The 18,965-nt window shown below is 35.6% G+C and overlaps 2 protein-coding genes across 6 annotated transcripts in view; both read right to left on the reverse strand.

The window, feature by feature from the left end:
• Positions 1-18,965, reverse strand: part of LOC106071263 (uncharacterized) — a 261,624-nt gene that overhangs the window by 81,014 nt on the left and 161,645 nt on the right. The window lies entirely within an intron of this gene.
• On the reverse strand, positions 15,536-18,948 carry LOC129927685 (uncharacterized). Its single transcript, XM_056037823.1, has 2 exons — positions 17,270-18,948; positions 15,536-17,112 (listed from the first exon to the last, which is right to left on the reverse strand). Exons 1-2 carry the CDS (start codon positions 18,324-18,326, stop codon positions 16,172-16,174), a joined length of 1,998 nt encoding a protein of 665 aa, XP_055893798.1. The 5' UTR covers positions 18,327-18,948; the 3' UTR covers positions 15,536-16,171.

Below are 18,965 nucleotides of genomic sequence, written 5' to 3' on the forward strand. Positions count from 1 at the left end.
AAGAAGAACTGAGTTACAGAGGTGCCCCCTCCCCCGTGAGTGCTATAAAGATTTATTCAGGCGCCATTTCGCTCTCACTGGAATAGAGAAAAGAAATTGGCTGCATTCTCTGGCAGTAGATGGCCTCTGAGAGAAACAGTTCGAGAGCTCTTACAAAAACTGCGGGACAAACATTTGATACTCACAGAAAAGTCATTATTGAAGACAGGCGCAAAAGACGGAAAGAAAACTTAAATAGAACACCATCATACAACGGCTTGGTCTGCATAAAAGTCGGGAAAATATGTAGGTCGCAGTTGGGTTTGTGTTGTTATGTGAAACACTGGACGTAATCTTCGGAATTAAAGGCAAAAACAGCCAATATTATCATTATACAAAAAATTATGTCAAATAATTTACAGTGATTACACACAAAAATTAATTGTAAAGACTTTCTTTCAAATCCTAAGATTAGTCTCCGTTTAAATTTTTGAATTTTAGGGCCTACTGTTTTTTGGTTTAATTGTAAATTTAGTTTTATTTTTTAATATAAATATTATTATTGCTGAATTCACTACAAAAAGAAATTAAGCTAATGGGAACCTTTTGCCCCATGCAGTCTGACAATATTAGAAATTTTAAGCTTTAATTTAGCCAAAACAAGGCGAAGGTCTCCTCTAGTGGCTACATCCAGTCTATTTCTTTGCTTATTCATTAAGTTTGTGAAGCACTGAATCTATGTTAACAATGAATGTTTACTGAAAAGCTAAAACATAAGCCAATTTCGAACATAGTTTTGGAATTTTACTGAAACATTTAAATGCAGCCACATCTCTGTTGTGCCTCCAGGGGCGTAGCTAGGAATATCCATCATTTGGGGGCCAGGGGGATTGGCATCTTTGGGGGGCCGCTGCATTTTGCGTAATATTTAATTTAATTAATTAAAAAAAGCACTAATTTCCCCCCCCCCTTTAATGGGGACCCGGGGATTTTCAAATCCCTCCTCCCCCCACCCTAGCTACGCCACTGAGTGCCTCCTATGTTTACATTCTTTTTACTAAAGACATATTTTTTCATTCAAACTCAATTTAAACATCAATGACAGATGTTTAATAATTGTCATTTAAATATACATATTTTTAATTTTAGAAGCGAATCTTAATTTCTTCATAGAGCATTGTTATGTGAATTGCATAGATATCGGTGTCCTTGGGCAGTAATTCATTTGTCCTCAAACAGGTTATGTGAGATTCTAAAACTCTGTAAAAATAGATTTAATATCTCGATAAAAGAGAAAATGATATTATCAATAAAGTTAATCTCTTTCCTAGCAGACGGAGGTTCGTTTCATTCATTTGTGTTAGATGCCTTCCATGGAAACATTTTTTTTTAGCCTTCTTTAAGTCATCGCCATCCATTAAATCTTCCTGTTTCTCAAAAAAAAATTATTTAAGAGTTAAAAAAACGAGCCATAACAAATAACAAACCCCTTTCGAAATCCAGCGAACTTCAGTTTACAACAAGAGTCTAACATCTTTTTCATTATTTGTTTCAAAAACTGTTGAAAGATGCGCTTATTTTCGGCATGTGTTTGTATTTTATTTATAGTTTTATAATTAGATTCAAATAGAAATGAAATTGCGGGCTAAACTTTTCTTGTGTATCATAACTCACAATGTGAATAGTGAATAGATTTGTTCTTTATTCTATATTTCTTTTAAAGTCATTGTAGCGTCCAACCATTGACGGTTTCCTATATGTCCTCATAAGCTACATAACTAGACAATTTTGAAATAATATTTCATCTCTAACAGAAAATAAGTCTTTTTGTGTTACATATGTTTTAAAATAAATTTAGTTTTAATCAATTTTTCAACAATATCACAAGTATTTAAAAAAAAACTGCATTTTTCTAAGAAGCCATTAAAACATATCCTGTTTTCCGTTTTTTGTTTTTAATATTGTTTTAATTGTAGATTTTTATAATTGTTCATGAATATTCTTAAATTATTTTTGGAAATCGCTATATGTTTGTGAAGCCGACTTGGTTTCATAAACTCATCTTAAAATGCCATCAAATTAGAACTTACTTTTTTTCTAGTGGCAATTCACTAAATCTCAAGAAAATATTACATGACATACCAGTGAGTTTTCGTTCCAACATTTTAGCAATTTTTTTTTTTTTTTTTTAAGTTAAAATATTCTTTGAAATGTTACCTTTAATGTTTTTTGCAATTAACATTGACATATCAATATATTAACATAAGTAGATAAAATAAACTATATTCTAAAATGCGAATTACCTACTTTGTTTATCAAATCTTAAACGTTTACACACGCGAGATCCAGGGACAATATATACTCTCTAATCATAGCAAAAGAGTAAGAATTTAAAAATAGAAAATGGGATTCCCGAACTTAATTTCTAACGCTGTTTCTGTTCTTAAATTAGAAGCAAGTTAACTATAATGTGTCTATATTTAGTTTCCCAGCTTAAATGTTGAAGAATTTTTTAATTTATTTTGTTTCAGAGCACCTTTAGTTTCTTCTTTCCGCCTTTATGCCCAGCGCCCCCTTAACGCCCAATTTTGTGTCCATCGCCCCCCTAACGCCCCTTTGGCTCTCAGCGCCCCCCAAAATCTCAAAAACGCCCCCTAGGGGGCGATATCGCCCCCGTTGAAGACCACTGGTCTACAGTAATGCATTATTAATCTGTGACAACAGAACAACTATACATGTATGGGAACTTTACAAATATAAGCTATATTATGAATAACATGTCTAAAACTCACATACATCCAAAGTAAATCTTTATAATCTCTTTGAAAACATTGTCAATGATAAGTTTTTGACAGAATACCAGTAGTCTATCAATAGTTGGTATTGCAAGGCCGTACCGATTTTTTCAGGTATTTAGATGTTCGCTATATGCAGCGCCCGCCCATAAGCGATGGATAATTTCTTGCTGAAAATAAACCTCTTACAAAAATAGATTCGTGAACGTCCAATTCTAACAAACAACCCCCGAAACTGAGATTAACATGCTGAGCCGAATAAAATGTAAAAAAAAATAATTTTGGTGACATAATAATCCGAATTGAATTTTAAGACTAGTTAATGTTAGTAGTAAATATTAATTTAAAAAAAAAACAAATTTAGAAGTAAACAAAAGAAATAATTAGGTTTCTACTTATTTATTTATTTATTATTATTGCTTTTTTTTTCAAATCCTAAGAATGAAAAAGAGGCACATGTTTAAACATGGTCTACTTTACATTCATATTAATAAAGTCATCTTTCTTGTGTATGTTTTAGTGGAAAACATTATGAAGATCTTATGATTTTATAAAATTTTATGTCATCAATATGTACGATAAACAAATTTCATTTAAATATTTCATTTTTATTGTTGTGTCAAACATTTTTTGCATAGATCTACAACTAGTGATATTAATTAGATTTACGTAAAAAAATATTAGGAAAACAATAATATTAAAGCAACTTTTAAATTTAATCTGTTCATCGTATAATTTCGGTACATTGTGGCTGCCTACGTAATGATTTTTTTTACTTCCAGTGAAGCCAAATTTAAGTTATTATATATTTTACTTAGAAAAAGTATAACTGTCAAATTCGAGTTTCGAGTTTCTTTAGGCCAACGAGCTAGTAATTCTTTTGTCATAGATATATATATATTGTTATAAACCTGGTGGTGGCACAAATGGGGGTAGTGGTGTGTATGTGTAGTCAGCCGACGCAAATCACCCCAGGCCAGCGCTAGACGAGCGGTCAACCGTGACGAGTAAGACGGTCGGCCGAGACGAGTGTCAACATGATGGTTCGGGAAGAATCGTCGTCGTGAACAGAGCTCAGGAGCGTCACAAGGGATGTAGTCATCTGACCACCCAGAATGGTCGAGCGACGTTCTGTCCGGTTCTAGAAGGCAAGCAGGGACCCTATATAAGGAGCGAAGGTATCAGAGACCAGTCAGTCACAACTTCCCGATCTACAGTTCGTTACAACGGCTCAGTACAAGTCCGAGACGAGACAGAGAGACCAGTGCAAGAGTTGATACGACGGCACTGCTATTAACAGGAGAGATATTTGTACAGTATTGTGTTACGTGTTGCCAATTGTACATTGTTGGCTGTTATTTATTGACATTAAACTATTACGTTATTTTGAAGCCCAGACTTGTCAAGTTCTTTAAGTTAGTGGTGTCGTTTGCAGCGAGCCTGGATAGGGAGATTCGTAACAATATATAGTGTCAATATTTTTTGGTATTTGCGGTAATGAAGTCTCTGCTAGAGGTAGTGCTAGGGTAGTCAATGCCGGAGTGGATGGTCACAAATATGCCCTAAAAAAAAAGAAAACAATAAAACATTACAAATATTGTGTTTATTTCTCCGACATAATGTGAGTGCAAAAGTATTGCACAAGGCAAACAAAACGTACAAAAAGAAACTACTAATAAATCTAAGCGCACGCTATTAATAGCTGTATCGAATCATCTTTATTTCCTCGAAATCATTTTCAATGTATCAAGGTACATCACAAATAATGTCTGATCTTATTCTGTTCTAGCACTGTATGCTGCAAGCTAATCAAATTTTGTCGGCCCTATTTTTTTTTGCTCAGGTTAGATTTTCGAAGCCTTTTTCATGTTTAGGTATAGCTCTAAGGCAGCAGATGTTTGAAATTCCCGTTAACTTCATCCTAGGTGGGTAGTCAGCTAAGGCAAATGAGCCCATCTGGTTAAGGTGCCAGTTACTCTCTAACACGTATTGACTCTCCACAATTAATCTTCAGTTTTTAAAATAAAAGCTTAGAATAAAAATAAAATGCTTATATGATGAAGATATAATTTAGTAATTTTAATAAAATTATTAAAATTGACGAATAAATATTTATAGAAAGTGAAATTTACTGGGGAAAAAAATGCTATGACTAGAAATGTATTAATTTATCCAATGATAAATTTATGTTCCACATATATGATATAAAGGTTCACTAATCGGCAAATATAGATAAAGTTTTTTGTTATAGATTATTTTCATTTTTTTTAATTTAATGAAAACTATTGATTCATTTGTTATATAGGTGATTATGAGACTCAAGTGTCAGAAGGAGAAGAAGGTAATCTACGTACACGTTTTGTGGAATGTAAAAAAAATTCAGGTCATAAAAAGTTTATACCTGTTGATACATTCACCTTAAAACATTTGCCTAAACGTCATCAAGACAAGGATTTGCATGAACTGATTAAAGCTACAGCTGAACTGACTGTCAAAGTAAGCGTGAAGAAATCAGTCCAGAGAGACCAAAATTCTGGCCCAACACAACACAACTTTATCCATTTTATAACGCAAAAGACCAACGATTGCTTAGGACAGGAAGTGGAAAAATATGGCATGTTTATAAGTTTTTAGATGGAGTCACAGATGAAAAATGTTGCAGATATACAAGATACTCAAAGTGTTGGTGTAAAACTGGTGAATGTTCTGACTCACCCAAAAAATGTGTGGTAGGAGTTTTATGTGGATACAGCTACACATTTACTATTTTGATAACATTGAAGCCTACAACACGACCTTAAGATTATTTTATGATAGTAAAGAAAGTCCAATTGTCAGTATTGATAAAATCAGTGCTGTAGATGTAAGCATTAAATATAACTGGTGTAGGTTAAAATGTGTGACACATGTCAAAAATTTAGGAAATATTCTTATTGTTACGTATTTCTGAATCTTCTGGCTAAATGTACTAGTAGGCACACAAATAAAAACACTGCAAAAAACTTGACGACTCAACTTTCAGCTTATTATAACTTTATTGAATAATAACTATAACAATTTGTCACTGCAACATGTAGCGTATACGTCTTACATCGACTGTATCGACTGTAACGGCTCAAGTCCACTCTCTTCTACTGTCTCGCACAGCAGACCACAGTAACGACGACTGTACTGACTCTTTTCACATGGACTCTCTGGTTTATAAAGAGTCCCTAATTGCTTGTCTATTGTTGCAAAAACACTGCTAGTATCCTCTGGAACAACATGGTAGGAAACATCACATCCTTTTGTTGTTTATACATGTCGATTCCAGAGGACACCTGCTGCAGTGTCATCTCGCCGGGGTCACACATAGTGACCTCTACCTGTCACTGTTCATTCGTAACACTGCCCCCTTCTTAGATCTGTTCGTGCCGAACAGATTCTATTTCACCACGGTACTGATGGAGTCGGTCAACGTGGACAACCTTCAGCTTGGACCGTGGACTTTTCTGTATCCGGTAGACCACGTCATTTATTCTTTTTACGACACGGTATGGACCTTCCCAGTCTCTTTGGAGTTTCGGGAATCTGCCTTTTCGTCTCTGTGGGTTATAGAGCCACACTAGATCATTCTTATGGAACCCCGACGTATTGGCCCGTTTGTCATACCTCGTTTTCATCAGGTCACTGTTGGTCTTGATGTTTCTTCGGGCCAATACATGAGCGTTCTCCAATCGTCTTCGTAGATTGGTGACATATTCAGTTGAAGACACTGGCGTATCTCTCGGAATCCCATATAACAGGTCACATGGTAGACGAAGCTCACGACCAAATAACATCTTCGCTGGGGTATATCCTGTGGTGCTATGAATGGATCCTCTGTATGACATGAGGAACATGGGGATATGAGTGTCCCAGTCGTCTTGTCGGTCATCAGTAACTTTAGACAGATGTTGTTCTAGGGTTCTGTTGAATCGCTCCACCATCCCATCAGATTGCGGATGGAGAGCTGTCGTGTGAGTCTTTTCGATGCCAAGTGTCTTGCACATCTCCTGGAAAATTTTGGACTCGAAGTTCCTTCCCTGGTCAGAGTGCAACTCATTAGGTACACCAAAGCGACTGATCCAGTTATCCACGAGTGTTTCGGCCACTGTGATAGCTTATTGATTTGGTATGGCATAAGCTTCTGGCCATTTGCTGAAATAGTCCATGACTACCAAGATGTATTTGTTTCCTTTCTTGGTTTCAGGAAATAGGCCTGCTACATCTATTGCGATCCTCTCGAATGGAAAACCAACATTATACTGTTGCAAAAGACCCCTAGTTTAGCGTCTAGGGCCTTTTGCTGCCGCACATATGTCGCACCTTCGACACCATTCCTCTACATCCTCACTATATCTGAACCAGTAGAACCGCTGACGAACCTTTTCCAGAGTCTTATTGACACCAAGATGAGATCCGCTAGCGCCATTATGCATCTCTTTCAGTACTTCAGCAACTCTCACCTTCGGTAACGTCAGCTGAAGGCGATTGGATGTTCCATCAGCAGATTCCCAAACACTTTTGATGACACCATTGACCACCGTCAGCGAGTCCCACTGAGCCCAGTACGCCTTGGTGGCTACCCCCTTCTCAGAGATGTCTTTCCAATCTGGCCGTTGTCCATCTTCTTTCCATAGAAGAATGGAAGCCAGATTTTCATCTTGCATTTGGTCCTCTCGAATCCTTTTATCACACCAGGGTCCTAGCCGATGACAATTGACAGCTACCTCCTTTTTTTCAGCCTTCTTGCAGTGCTTACATTCTGATTTGCAGGGTCGTCGAGACAGTGCATCAGCATTTTGGTGAATTTGCTCTTTTTGGTGCTTAGTCTCAAATTCATAGGTTTGAAGACGTTCAATCCACCTTGCTACCTGGCCTTCAGGGCTCTTAAACGAAGGCAACCATTGCTGAGCTGCGTGATCTGACCTTAAGATAAATTTTTGCCCGTATAGGTACTTGTGGAAATGTTTTATTGCACCCACAGCAGCCAGCAATTCACATCTCGTCACACAGTAGTTCCTTTCAGCTCTCGATAGGCTTCGACTGAAGTATGCGATGACTCGTTCAGCTTCATCCACCTTTTGGGACAAGACTGCGCCTATTCCAGTGTTGCTTGCATCTGTGTCGAGTATGAATGTCTTCCCTGGAATGGGGTAGGCCAATGTCAGAGGTTCTTAATTATATATATATATACTGCTGCTATGCTCTGCTTGTCTCTTGTTGTGTTACTTAACTTGGCTCCTGTGGCTCACTAGGGGTTTCTTGAATATCAAATAATACTTGCTTGGTACTTTCTTGGTTACTCAGAATTCATCAATACTTGCTTAACTCAAATACGAACACTTAATATACATCAACTCTAACTCCTTATATTCATGAATATCAACAATACTTTAATACTTGATAACGCACACAATTATATCACTCTTATGAAATAGTAATACACAAAACACCAGTCCATCAACTTATAAATACATAAATACCAGTCCATCAACTTATAAATACATAAATACCAGTCCAGGAAGTAAACGTCCAACCTTCCTGGACCGGGAGCAAGACCTTACTGACTTAACACTTTCTCTCGCACATTCAACGAAGACTTAATCACTCAGTTCACAACACGTGCAACACTTCGCATTCATAACAAGGGGATATAACAATCATACCAAAATATCAAACTAACATTCATTCTTGCCATACCTATCCATGACAGCCAATACTGGTGATGATGATAGTGTGTTTTTCAGCCTCTCGAAAGCTTCTTGACATTCAGATGTCCAAATAAATGGCTTCTTTTGTTCTGTCAGTTGATGAAGGACCCTAAAGATGTTGGAGAAATTTGGCACGAAACGTCGGTAGTATGTACAGAGTCCCAAGAAACTTCTCAGCTCATGGATATTAATTGGCGTAGGCCATCGTTTCACTGCCTCAACTTTGTCAGGGTCAGTGCTGACTCCGTCATTTGACACAATGTGACCAAGGTACTTAACGTTTTTCCTGAATAAGGAACACTTCTTTGGGCTGAGTCTCATTCCCGCACTTCTTATCCGTTGAAATACTTCCTTCAGATTTGGAAGGTGCTCTTCAAACGTTTTTGCCAATTACAATAATGTCATCAAGGTAAACTAGGCATGTGGTCCAATGAAGTCCTCGTAAAACCCTCTCCATCAATCGTTCAAAGGTGGCTGGTGCGTTGCAGAGACCGAATGGCATCACAGTGAATTGCCAGAGGCCGTTGCCAGCAGAGAAGGCGGTTTTCTCTATATAATTGGGGTGCATTTCAACTTGCCAATACCCACTCTTTAGGTCGAGAGTAGAAAATACCTGGGACCCTGCAAGCGTGTCCAAAGAATCGTCGATTCTAGGAAGTGGATAACTATCTTTATGTGTGACTTCATTCAGAGCTCTGTAATCTACACAAAATCGCATAGATTCATCCTTCTTCTTTACTAAGACAATAGGCGAACACCAATGACTAGTTGAGGGCTCAATGAATCCTTGCTGCGTCATTCCCTCTATCATGTCCATAGCTTCTTGTTGCTTTGCTAGCGGCAAGCGACGTGGTGGCTGTCGAATCGGTCTGGTGTTTCCAGTGTCTATTCGATGTCGTACCATGTTTGTCCGTCCGCAGTCTGCTTCATCAGATGGCAGAATATCTGCAAACTCCATAATCAACTGTTCTGCTTTGCTGTACTGCTCATCTGATAAATTCACTTTCATTTCTGTCAGGAGCTTGGTAATTTGTGGATTGAAATGTTTGGTGGAATTAACGATCGTGATATTATTATTACAGTTTCTGATCAGGTCAAGAGTATTACATATTGCGATGGGGCTGTCTTTCTTTAGATGTCTCTCCTGTAGGCCGAGGTTCATGATTCTGAAGGGCACCTTTTGATCTTTTCCGACAAGGACCAATGTTTTTCCTACTGCCATTCCGCTGTTGTCATTTTCAATGCCTTCCACTATCGCCGTCATCGTTGCCGTTTGACCATGCTCTAACTTTCCCCAGATAATTGATCTAGACTGAGCTGGCAAACTTGTATCTTCTGTTAAAAGGATTCTTCTTATTTGACCATTCTCTTCATCTTCATCCCCGAGCAAGGGAATCTCAACATCTCCACATTTCAAAGTACCACCTCCGATGTTCAGAGAGAATTCACATTTCTGCATAAAATCAAGCCCAATAATACAGTCATCCGTAATGTTAGCGATCAGAAATTCATGTATAAATGACTGATGCCCGAGCTCAAAGTTTATATTTGTCAGTCCATGTATAGGCATCATCTCTCCACTGGCCGTCTTCAAGGAGTAAGAGTTCACTTTCTTGATTTCGTTATTTTTGACAATGTCTGGACAAATGACTGAACGTGAGGCACCAGTATCTAGAAGAAAACGATAATTTCGAGATCCAATTTTACCATTGATGTACAGACTTTTATTCTTCCCTAACACAGCGACTGGAATTATAGTTGCAGGGGCTGTCATGTTCTTGATCGCCGATTTTTGCCCCATAAAACCGGCGAAAGTTAGTTTCCCTGGTAGACATGAGCACCTGACCTTGCATCTGTCTCCGGTCTGTGCTGATACTCTGTTTGTCGGGGAAATCTTCTCGTGCAGTTCCTTTGTAGATGGCCAGGTTCTCCACAATTCCAACAACGTACACTGGTTCTATTCTGTCCTTCATGCTTCTTATTTGGTCTGCGTTCTTCTAGCACTTCAGTTACCCTTCTGAGAAGTTGTGTAAGATGTTCTTCTTGGACTTCCAGCATACGCCCATGATGGATATTCTTGGAGGCGTCTTTGGCGGCTTCATAGGAGAGAGCGTAGACCAGAGCTTCACTGGATTTGCGCTTACCACTGATTCTTATTGCCTTCTTCAGTTCTGGATCTCGAATGGCATCAATGAATGCATCAGTGATAACGACGTCCAGAAAGTCTTGTGCTGCTGTCGGATATGCCAAATGAGCAAGACGTTCTATGTCCGCCTCTAGCTCTTGCAAGGTTTCACCGGAGCGTTGTTGTCGGGTTTTCAACTGAACTCTATAAACTTCTTGTAAATGTTTGTCTCCGTAACGGAGCTTCATAGCCTTAACAATGGCAACGTAATCTTGTTGATTTGTTATTGACTGAAGCAGTTCTGCTGCCTTCCCTCTTAAAGCTAACACCAGAGCAGTCGCTTTCTCTTCTTCAGTGTTCCAGTTATTAACCTTGGCCGCTGCCTCAAACTGTCTTTTGTAAACAGTCAATGAGATGGATCCATCAAACACAGGCGGCTTTATCTTCCAAGAGATTTCGGGCACTAATGTTTTTGTTCTAGTACCCCGTTCCTTACTCAGTTGTTCTTGGACATGAGTCCTTATCTCTTCCATTTCTTTTTCCACAGTGTTGACTCTCTGGTCAATCTTCTCGTTCATAGAGCTCATCTGTTCATTTACTTTTTAATTCATGGCGTTTATTTTCTTGAGGGTCTCCTTCATTAAGTCCATCTGGTCCTGCATGTTACTCAGGATCTCTGTCATATCTGGGTTTAATTCAAATATGTATTCTTGCAAAAACACTGCTAGTATCCTCTGGAACAACATGGGAGGAAACATCACATCCTGTTGTTGTTTATACATGTTGATTCCAGAGGACACCTGCTGCAGTGTCATCTCGCCGAGGTCACACGTAGTGACCTCTAACTGTCACTGTTCATTTGTCACAATGCCCCCCTTCGTAAATCTGTTCGTCCTCTGGAACAACACGTGAGGCACGTCACATCCTGTCTTTGTTTACATGCATAGATTCCAGATAACACTCGGTGCTGTGTCATCTCGCCGGGGTCACACATAGTGACATCTACCTGTCACTGTTCATTCGTAACATTATGAATACGTGGAATTATTTCTTTACACCCTGGTATAAAGTAATAAACAAGTACAAATACTCTAAAGATATACACAGATTAAACTTTATAGTTCACATCCCCACGGATTGTCTAAAATGGTTAGTGTTGGTAGATGGAAGAAAAAACACAAAGTGGGTTATAGAAATATGTTTTCTTTTACAACGTGTACATGTCCAGGTAGTAGTGGAGCACATGTCCACTGTGTTGGCTACACTGAAGGTTGGGGATGGTTACCTGCAACTTTAAGACTAATCTGGCTCTTCATTTTCTATGATTAACACGCTTTTTCTGTTTTTATCCTAAGTAAAGTTTTTATATGTATATGCATTTAAGTAGTGCATTAAATATTTCTTCATTATGTTTTTAAAAAAATATATGTGTATATGCATGCTATTCAAAACAAGGTTTGCCTAGTCATGTATACAATATAATATTTTTTAATGTTTGAAATTAAAGACATTGCACGCTTTACGCTTCCTTCTTTCAAACATGTGGCTACAATGAATCATTATCTTAAAGAAATGAGATAAATCTCTATTTGACATAAAATTGGTCGGAACAATGTCGCCCACAAAGCAGTTTTTCCCTTCTCAATTTTCTCTATTTACGCAGCTGATGTATTAAAAGCAATGGCTAATGCCGATACAGTTTGGAATCAGCGGAGTCTGTGTGTTGTTTAAGGCTCTTTAATTTTCCTCAGGGAATGTCTTTTACATATTACATTACATTACATATTAGTGAATATCGTAAAAGCGCAAATATTTTAGGTTTTCTTTCCCTAGTATTTTTAGCCAGCCGTTGCTTATCAGTCAAACCTGTCTAAAGATTACTTGTTAGGCCCAAGTAACTAGCCTTTGCACCCTCCTTTTAATAAAAACGATTATGCCAGACTCAGAATCTAAGTCGTAAGTTTAGGCCAGGAGTAGAACTGGTTGTCATAGGTTATTGCACTCATACAATAAGTAACATTTGATAGATAGTGAAATGCTTATATCCATAAATGTTTGGCAGTGAGCTTTATTTAAACGTAACATAACACCATAAATACCAAACATCTATCAATAGATCAATAGATTGAACGAATTTAAAGGATTTTTTTACACAGGCTCAATTTAAGGTTCTCTTTTCTTGCTAAAATCTGTTTTGATAGAATATAATTGGAAAGAGCTATTTGTGAAACATTAAATCTTTTTTTTTCTGTATTTCTAAGCAACAATGTTATGTATATTTTCGTAGAAACCACTGAGTGATTCATGCATTCATTTATAATGCGCTCAAAACGAATTGGTTTGGTGGATACTTAATACATTGAAATAGAGTCTTAATAGCGGAGCAGTGTGGCTAACTTTAAAGAAAAAATAACATGTCTTTACAAAAATTAAAAGATAGCTATTTTTACGTGAAGTAAAAATCTATGTGTGAAACTTTTATTTATTATTTAACTTACAAATATCTCAAATTGAACGGGGGATAAAGCCTTTTTATATTACTTGAATTGTCAATGATTTATATTTGTTAGTGAAAATGTTCATTCAATGAATACTTCGTAAATTTGTATTTTATTCTTATAGACCTACATCATTATATTTTAAGACGAACATTTTTTTCATGTATTTTTTTTTTACAATTGTTAACCTTTAGTTGTAAGATTTAAGATAAATACAAACTATTCGTTCGTGATTATATGATAAATGTTTAAGTCTTAATTATTATTTTTATTATTATTAATGTTTTTTTTACGAAAGCCAGTTGATAAATGTTCTTTGTATAACCTTTGGATACTATTGATTGGTATATGTAAGCTAAAATATATTTCTCTTCTATTCTAGTCTTTTATATTCCAGTTTTGTCTTTTTGAAACTTATTGCACTTTCACACTGATATATATTTGACACATTAAAGATCTTAAAACTTTATTAATACTGACCACTGGACTTTCTTAACGAGGTCAAAGATTGATAAATAAAAACATTAGTCGCAACTTTGTCAAAGCTTTAACACAGATTGATGACAGCTAATTCAAAGCTAGATCAGAGCTCGATACTTGTTGTGTTAAAAAATGTAATAAACTATATTGAAAAAAAAAACTCAATGTGCGTCATTTCATGTTTTATGGACTCCACATAGATAACCACCATTTCTTGGCTAATTTACTACTAATAAATATTGTTGCATGTGACGTAGATTAAACGTTTGTTACAACTCCAAAGGCCATAATTATTTTTTTTGACAGCATTATACTTCCTGTGACTTTCATTTTTCAATACATTTTTACAAATTCCAAGAAACGAATCAATGTAACTAAGTACATGAATCATGTATACCTTTTGTGTATGGTCGTGCAGTTCATGTTTAAACTACAAAAAATTACTAGTAGTAGAAGATTAGATAATACTATTATAAATCTCTAGCTGTAAAAATTTACTAGTTTTTGAACTGCTAAAACTTTTATATATAATGTATACGTAATGTAGAACGTTTTAAAACCGTTGCTGTCAAACGTGTTAAAGGTTTGCGAACGAGAGATTGTCACAATATGGGAGACTAGCATAGGAAAGACATTATTTGTTTTAAATGCAATAATTATGGACATTCGTTAGAGATTGTTGAGATAGGGAAGAAGGGTTTGAACAGAAGATTGTGAGTTTAAAGTTGAGGCGCAGAGTGATAGTCATGGATGTTAGAAAAGATAACACCAGTGGTGGTAGTGACAAGGAATACAGAGATAGAAGGTTATATGTGTTCGATAGCTGAGTAAAGGGAAATGTAAACTCCAGTTGGTGTAAATGTGCTGAGTACACTTTTAGATATAACAAGAACAAAGCTTAAAGATAAGGTCCATAAAACAATCTGTAATAATTTCTAGTAAAATCGGCTTCCTAGAGTTAATGTGCCATTTAGATTGCGTGACATTTTGAGAAGGGAGAAGATAAGGAAGTTTTCTTAAAAAAAAAAAGAGTAAAGTTAAAAACCTGCCGACCTTTCTCCCTAATACAATTTATGTTTACTATTTTGTATCTCAATACTTTTCTTGAAAACAATTTTACTTTAATCGATTTGATTTTATCTACTCTCCAGTCTTATCTATATACTCCTGCCTTTTAATCAATTCAGAGATTAGTATTCTTTAAACATTGACTACCAGTGCTTATACAAATAGAAAGACACACTAGATTAACATTAAATAACATTTTGAATTATTTTTTAAAACGTTATTTAGTTCAATTTGAAATTCTTGTCATAGGCAATTACAATGTTAGAAGGGATTTCTACAGGGCTTCCAATTAAAACATTTAAAACATCTGCTTTATCCTTGATACATTGTATATTTAGTAGATAAACTATTTCCTTAATTTCTTTCTCTCTTGAGATCTGCTTTCACGTGCGTAATTTGTATGACTAGTTTATAATTGTTTTACAAAGTTTTAAATTTACTCAATCAGTCTGTCTTTCTGTCTGGTAAAAAAAAATAGAAGACTAATTAACTCACATTTTCAAATCAATTTAAAACTTTATACGAAAACATAAATAAAAAAGTCAATTAGTCAATTAATTATTGTTAATGGATAAGTATGATATTAAAAGGGAAGAGTCTTCTATATTCTATGTTATTGAGAGATACAGTTGTAAATATGGGTAAGATACAATCTTTAAATATTTTTAAACTCGATTTGGCTTCCGAACCTTGGGTCCTGGTGTCGAGTCTCGTTAAAAGTGGTATTTCGGACTGCGGGATTCAAGGGGAGGTATCCCTGAAAATCTTATTTTTCTTATTTCTGAAGCTAGGCCTTTGAAATTTGTTATGGTAACATATAATGATATTCTAAAATAAATAATGCTAAAAAAAAAGTTGTTTGAATGATGGTTGCCATGGTAACGGCGGCCATATTGTTTATTGTATACAAATTAAAACTCTGAATTTTGTAAAAACTATTGATCAAAATTACATGAAATTGAATTTAAAGATAAGAGAAAAGGATCCTCTAAATTGTTACAACGTCAGAATTAAAGATTTAAGTATGTTTTTTTTTTTACAAATTTTTGAATTTTTAGTTATATTTTAGGCATAAAAAACAGGATAAATATTAATTAAAATTACTTTAAAAAAAAAGTAAATAAAAGTTTGAAAAAAACTCATTGTACGAGTAAAGTAAATGATGTCCTTAAGAAGTGTTTCAAATTTCATTGAAATCTATCAAGTAGTTTAGGAGAAATTCCTAGTAAGGCATAATGATATGTGCAAAAAGTAACATTTTGAGAAAAATGAGTTTAAAGTATAGATTTGAAAACTTAGAAAAAAGTATTAAAAAGTTTCACAAAAATTCATTATACAAGTAAGGTATATCATGTCTAGAACAAGTGTTTCAAATTTCGTTAAAATCAAACAATTAGTTTAGGAGAAATCATGTGTACAGCTAAATGACCTACGTGAAATTTATATTTGTTGATTTCTGAAAAAAGAAGAAAAAAGCAGAAAAAAAAACAGCTAAAACTGTCCTGCTTCATAAGTAGGTCCCTCTGCATCTCTTAACTCAAGTTCCCTTCGAGCTTTTGCATCTTTCCTCATCTGGAGTCGTCTCATGACCACTTTACTTTTTTTATACGCCGACCCACTTAATCGTTGATTCTGTCGACTCAAACCAAGACGATGGGCATGAAACGTGTTTTTGCAGAACAGAATATTTTTCATTATTTTTGAAGCAGCAAATCCAAAGTTAAAGTCATAAATAGAGGATATCACTGAAAATGTTACCTTGTTCCAAGAAGAAAATTTCTTTTTATCACAAGTACTCCAAATCTTGGAATGCAAAGACTCGTCGGCGTTTTGGGTAGCACCTAGCAAACAACGTTGTAAGAGGGCTGGCTCGGAGAGGCGTTTATATATTGGTTTTAAGTGGTCAGCTAGTAGCTTATAATTTAGAGGAGTGCAGAGAAGCTTGCTATGTGGACCAGGAGTCTCATTTTTAGCAACAGCAGCATTGTAGAAGCACCACGAGCCAGATCCAGTTGGACACAATTGATGTTTCGGTGATTTGTCAGTTGACAAGCAATGATAAAGAGATGCCATTATAGCTTTCTGCATATCAGAAACATTTTTATGCTTTCTAATGGCTCTAGAGTAATAAAGTGTTAACTTTTTTATAGTGTTTTGAGTTAGTTTACCATGCCCTTTGCCTCCAAGAGAAGTACCTTTTTTGCTACAATCAGCAACTAAATTTCGAAGTGCAGATCCCATCCTTTTACCAACATGGTTGACACATTCTTCTTTTACTATGGGAATGTCACCATAAGATTTAAGTTCAGTTACTCTTTTGAAAGATTTAGCATCTCCATCAGATAACATTGATGTGTAGCGAAGCTTAAATTTTGTAACTGACCTCAGCCATAATACCTCTGCGGCATGTGTTTCCATCATAGCTGATGAACCTGTAAATATAAAGAAAATCAAACAGTTTAGAAACTTGTTAATATTATTTAGTGAATCTACAAAAAAAGCAAAGCTAATAAAAATTTAGCGAAGAGAATTTAAAAACTATACACAAAGACTTGATAGAAGTGTAAATTATATTTAATAGACCCTCACCTGTGTAGTTGATTTCACAAAAAGGCTTGTGTGTTTCAAACCATTCTGAATACTGTGATGGGGATTTTTCTTTAATCTTTCTGCCAGTGGTTTGACAGACCAAACAAAATGTTGAAACTATGTGGAAATCCAAAACATATCCTGTTAACACATCAACAACACATCCAATTCCAATATGTGAAGTGTGTCCTCTGGTTAGCCATGAGCCATCATATGAGACATCAATATCAATGATATCTTCTTCGTTTATAGAAACTCCACTTTCCTCCGCATGCTTTCGACGAATAAGGTCAACAGTTTTAAGTTCTAGGGCCTGTCGGATATCATCACCTTTATTGTAAATTAGTTTAGTAATATTTAGAAAGTTTTTTTTACACATTCCAGGTATGTCTAAATGTTCACACAGTTTGTTAAATGTGTAGGAACCTAATCCACATAAGATTGATGATAGAACTGCAGAATTGTTAACAGAATATCTTTTATTTTCTTTAGAATAACCTGATGTATGGTTGCTACTTACAACTGTCCTGCATGTTTCACAGTTAATGCTAAGTTTAACAGACAGGCCTTTGCGACATTTTTCATCAGAATTTAATTTTAATGAAGACTTATTGCAGCCAGGACAAAGTAAAGGCTGTATAAGGGCCTGAAGTTGGTCAAATTCAACTATTGTTCTGTTAGTGTGTGGAGTGGTGGATATTAAATTATCAACATCTAATTTGGGAATGTCAATAATTTTACTTTTACTCCTGGTATTGAGATCTAAATGAAGTTTACTAGACTTAGATCTAGATGCCAATGCCTCACTTTTATTGGCTTCGGTAGACACATTCTCAATTTCAACTGCTGCCGTAATATTATGTCCAGAAGATGAATCAGATCTAGATCTAGTAGGGCTAGGTGTTGATGAAGATATAGATCTAGAACTTGTTGTGGAAGTACCAGATTTATCTAGATCGACTAGAGTCTTAGATTTACCAGTAACTCTTTCTAGATCTAATTTGCGACTCATTCGAGCTTGCTTCAATTGAGCTAGCCTTTTGTTGAGTCTAGCCATTTATAAAAAACAAGGTGAAGCAGATCTAGAATATTTGATGAATAAAAAAAGAAATATATATACTGTAACTGTTGAATAAATAAGAAAATGCACACATGAACAGAAAAGAAAGTCAACGTGTAGACTTCGCCATTGAAATAAAGTCTATTATCGATAGTCGGAAATAACAAAAGTAGTTACGGGGATTCCGACCACGGGGGCAAAATCAACCAATGGCGTTTCTTTATTTATTAGCAAGGCTAAAAATAATCTAATTTGCTTCAAAAGTTGACCGAAGATTTCCGATCATTACCGAAATTGAATGAAACATAGAGCGAAAACGAGGCGTCTTTATAAAACTAGAGATCGTGAGGAAAAAAACCATACCAAACATCGATAGTCAAACAATGATTTGCTTATAATAGAGATGGCGTAACCAAGGGCCATTTTTGTACTTTTCAAGAAATTTTATAAAAATTTTGTCTCATAGGCCTTACAAAAACAACATAAAACATGTTTTAGACACAGATTTAAGCAATAAAAATGATTGTAATGTAATGAAAAATGGTTGATCTACTTAATTATGTTATTAGTTAAAAATCGATATCCTAGACCTAAAACTCGATTTTCTCTAGGGATACCTCCCCTCAATAAACAGTT

The sequence above is a fragment of the Biomphalaria glabrata genome, chromosome 8, assembly GCF_947242115.1.
Source record: "Biomphalaria glabrata chromosome 8, xgBioGlab47.1, whole genome shotgun sequence".
NCBI classification, from domain to species: Eukaryota; Metazoa; Mollusca; class Gastropoda; family Planorbidae; genus Biomphalaria; species Biomphalaria glabrata.

Excerpts from the sequence above, each read along its gene's own strand:
- LOC129927685 (XM_056037823.1), bottom strand. The coding sequence starts at position 18,326 with ATGGCTAGACTCAACAAAAGGCTAGCTCAATTGAAGCAAGCTCGAATG. Across the intron at positions 17,113-17,269 it reads TTGTGAAATCAACTACACAG|GTTCATCAGCTATGATGGAA; the intron begins GTGAGGGTCTAT and ends TTATATTTACAG.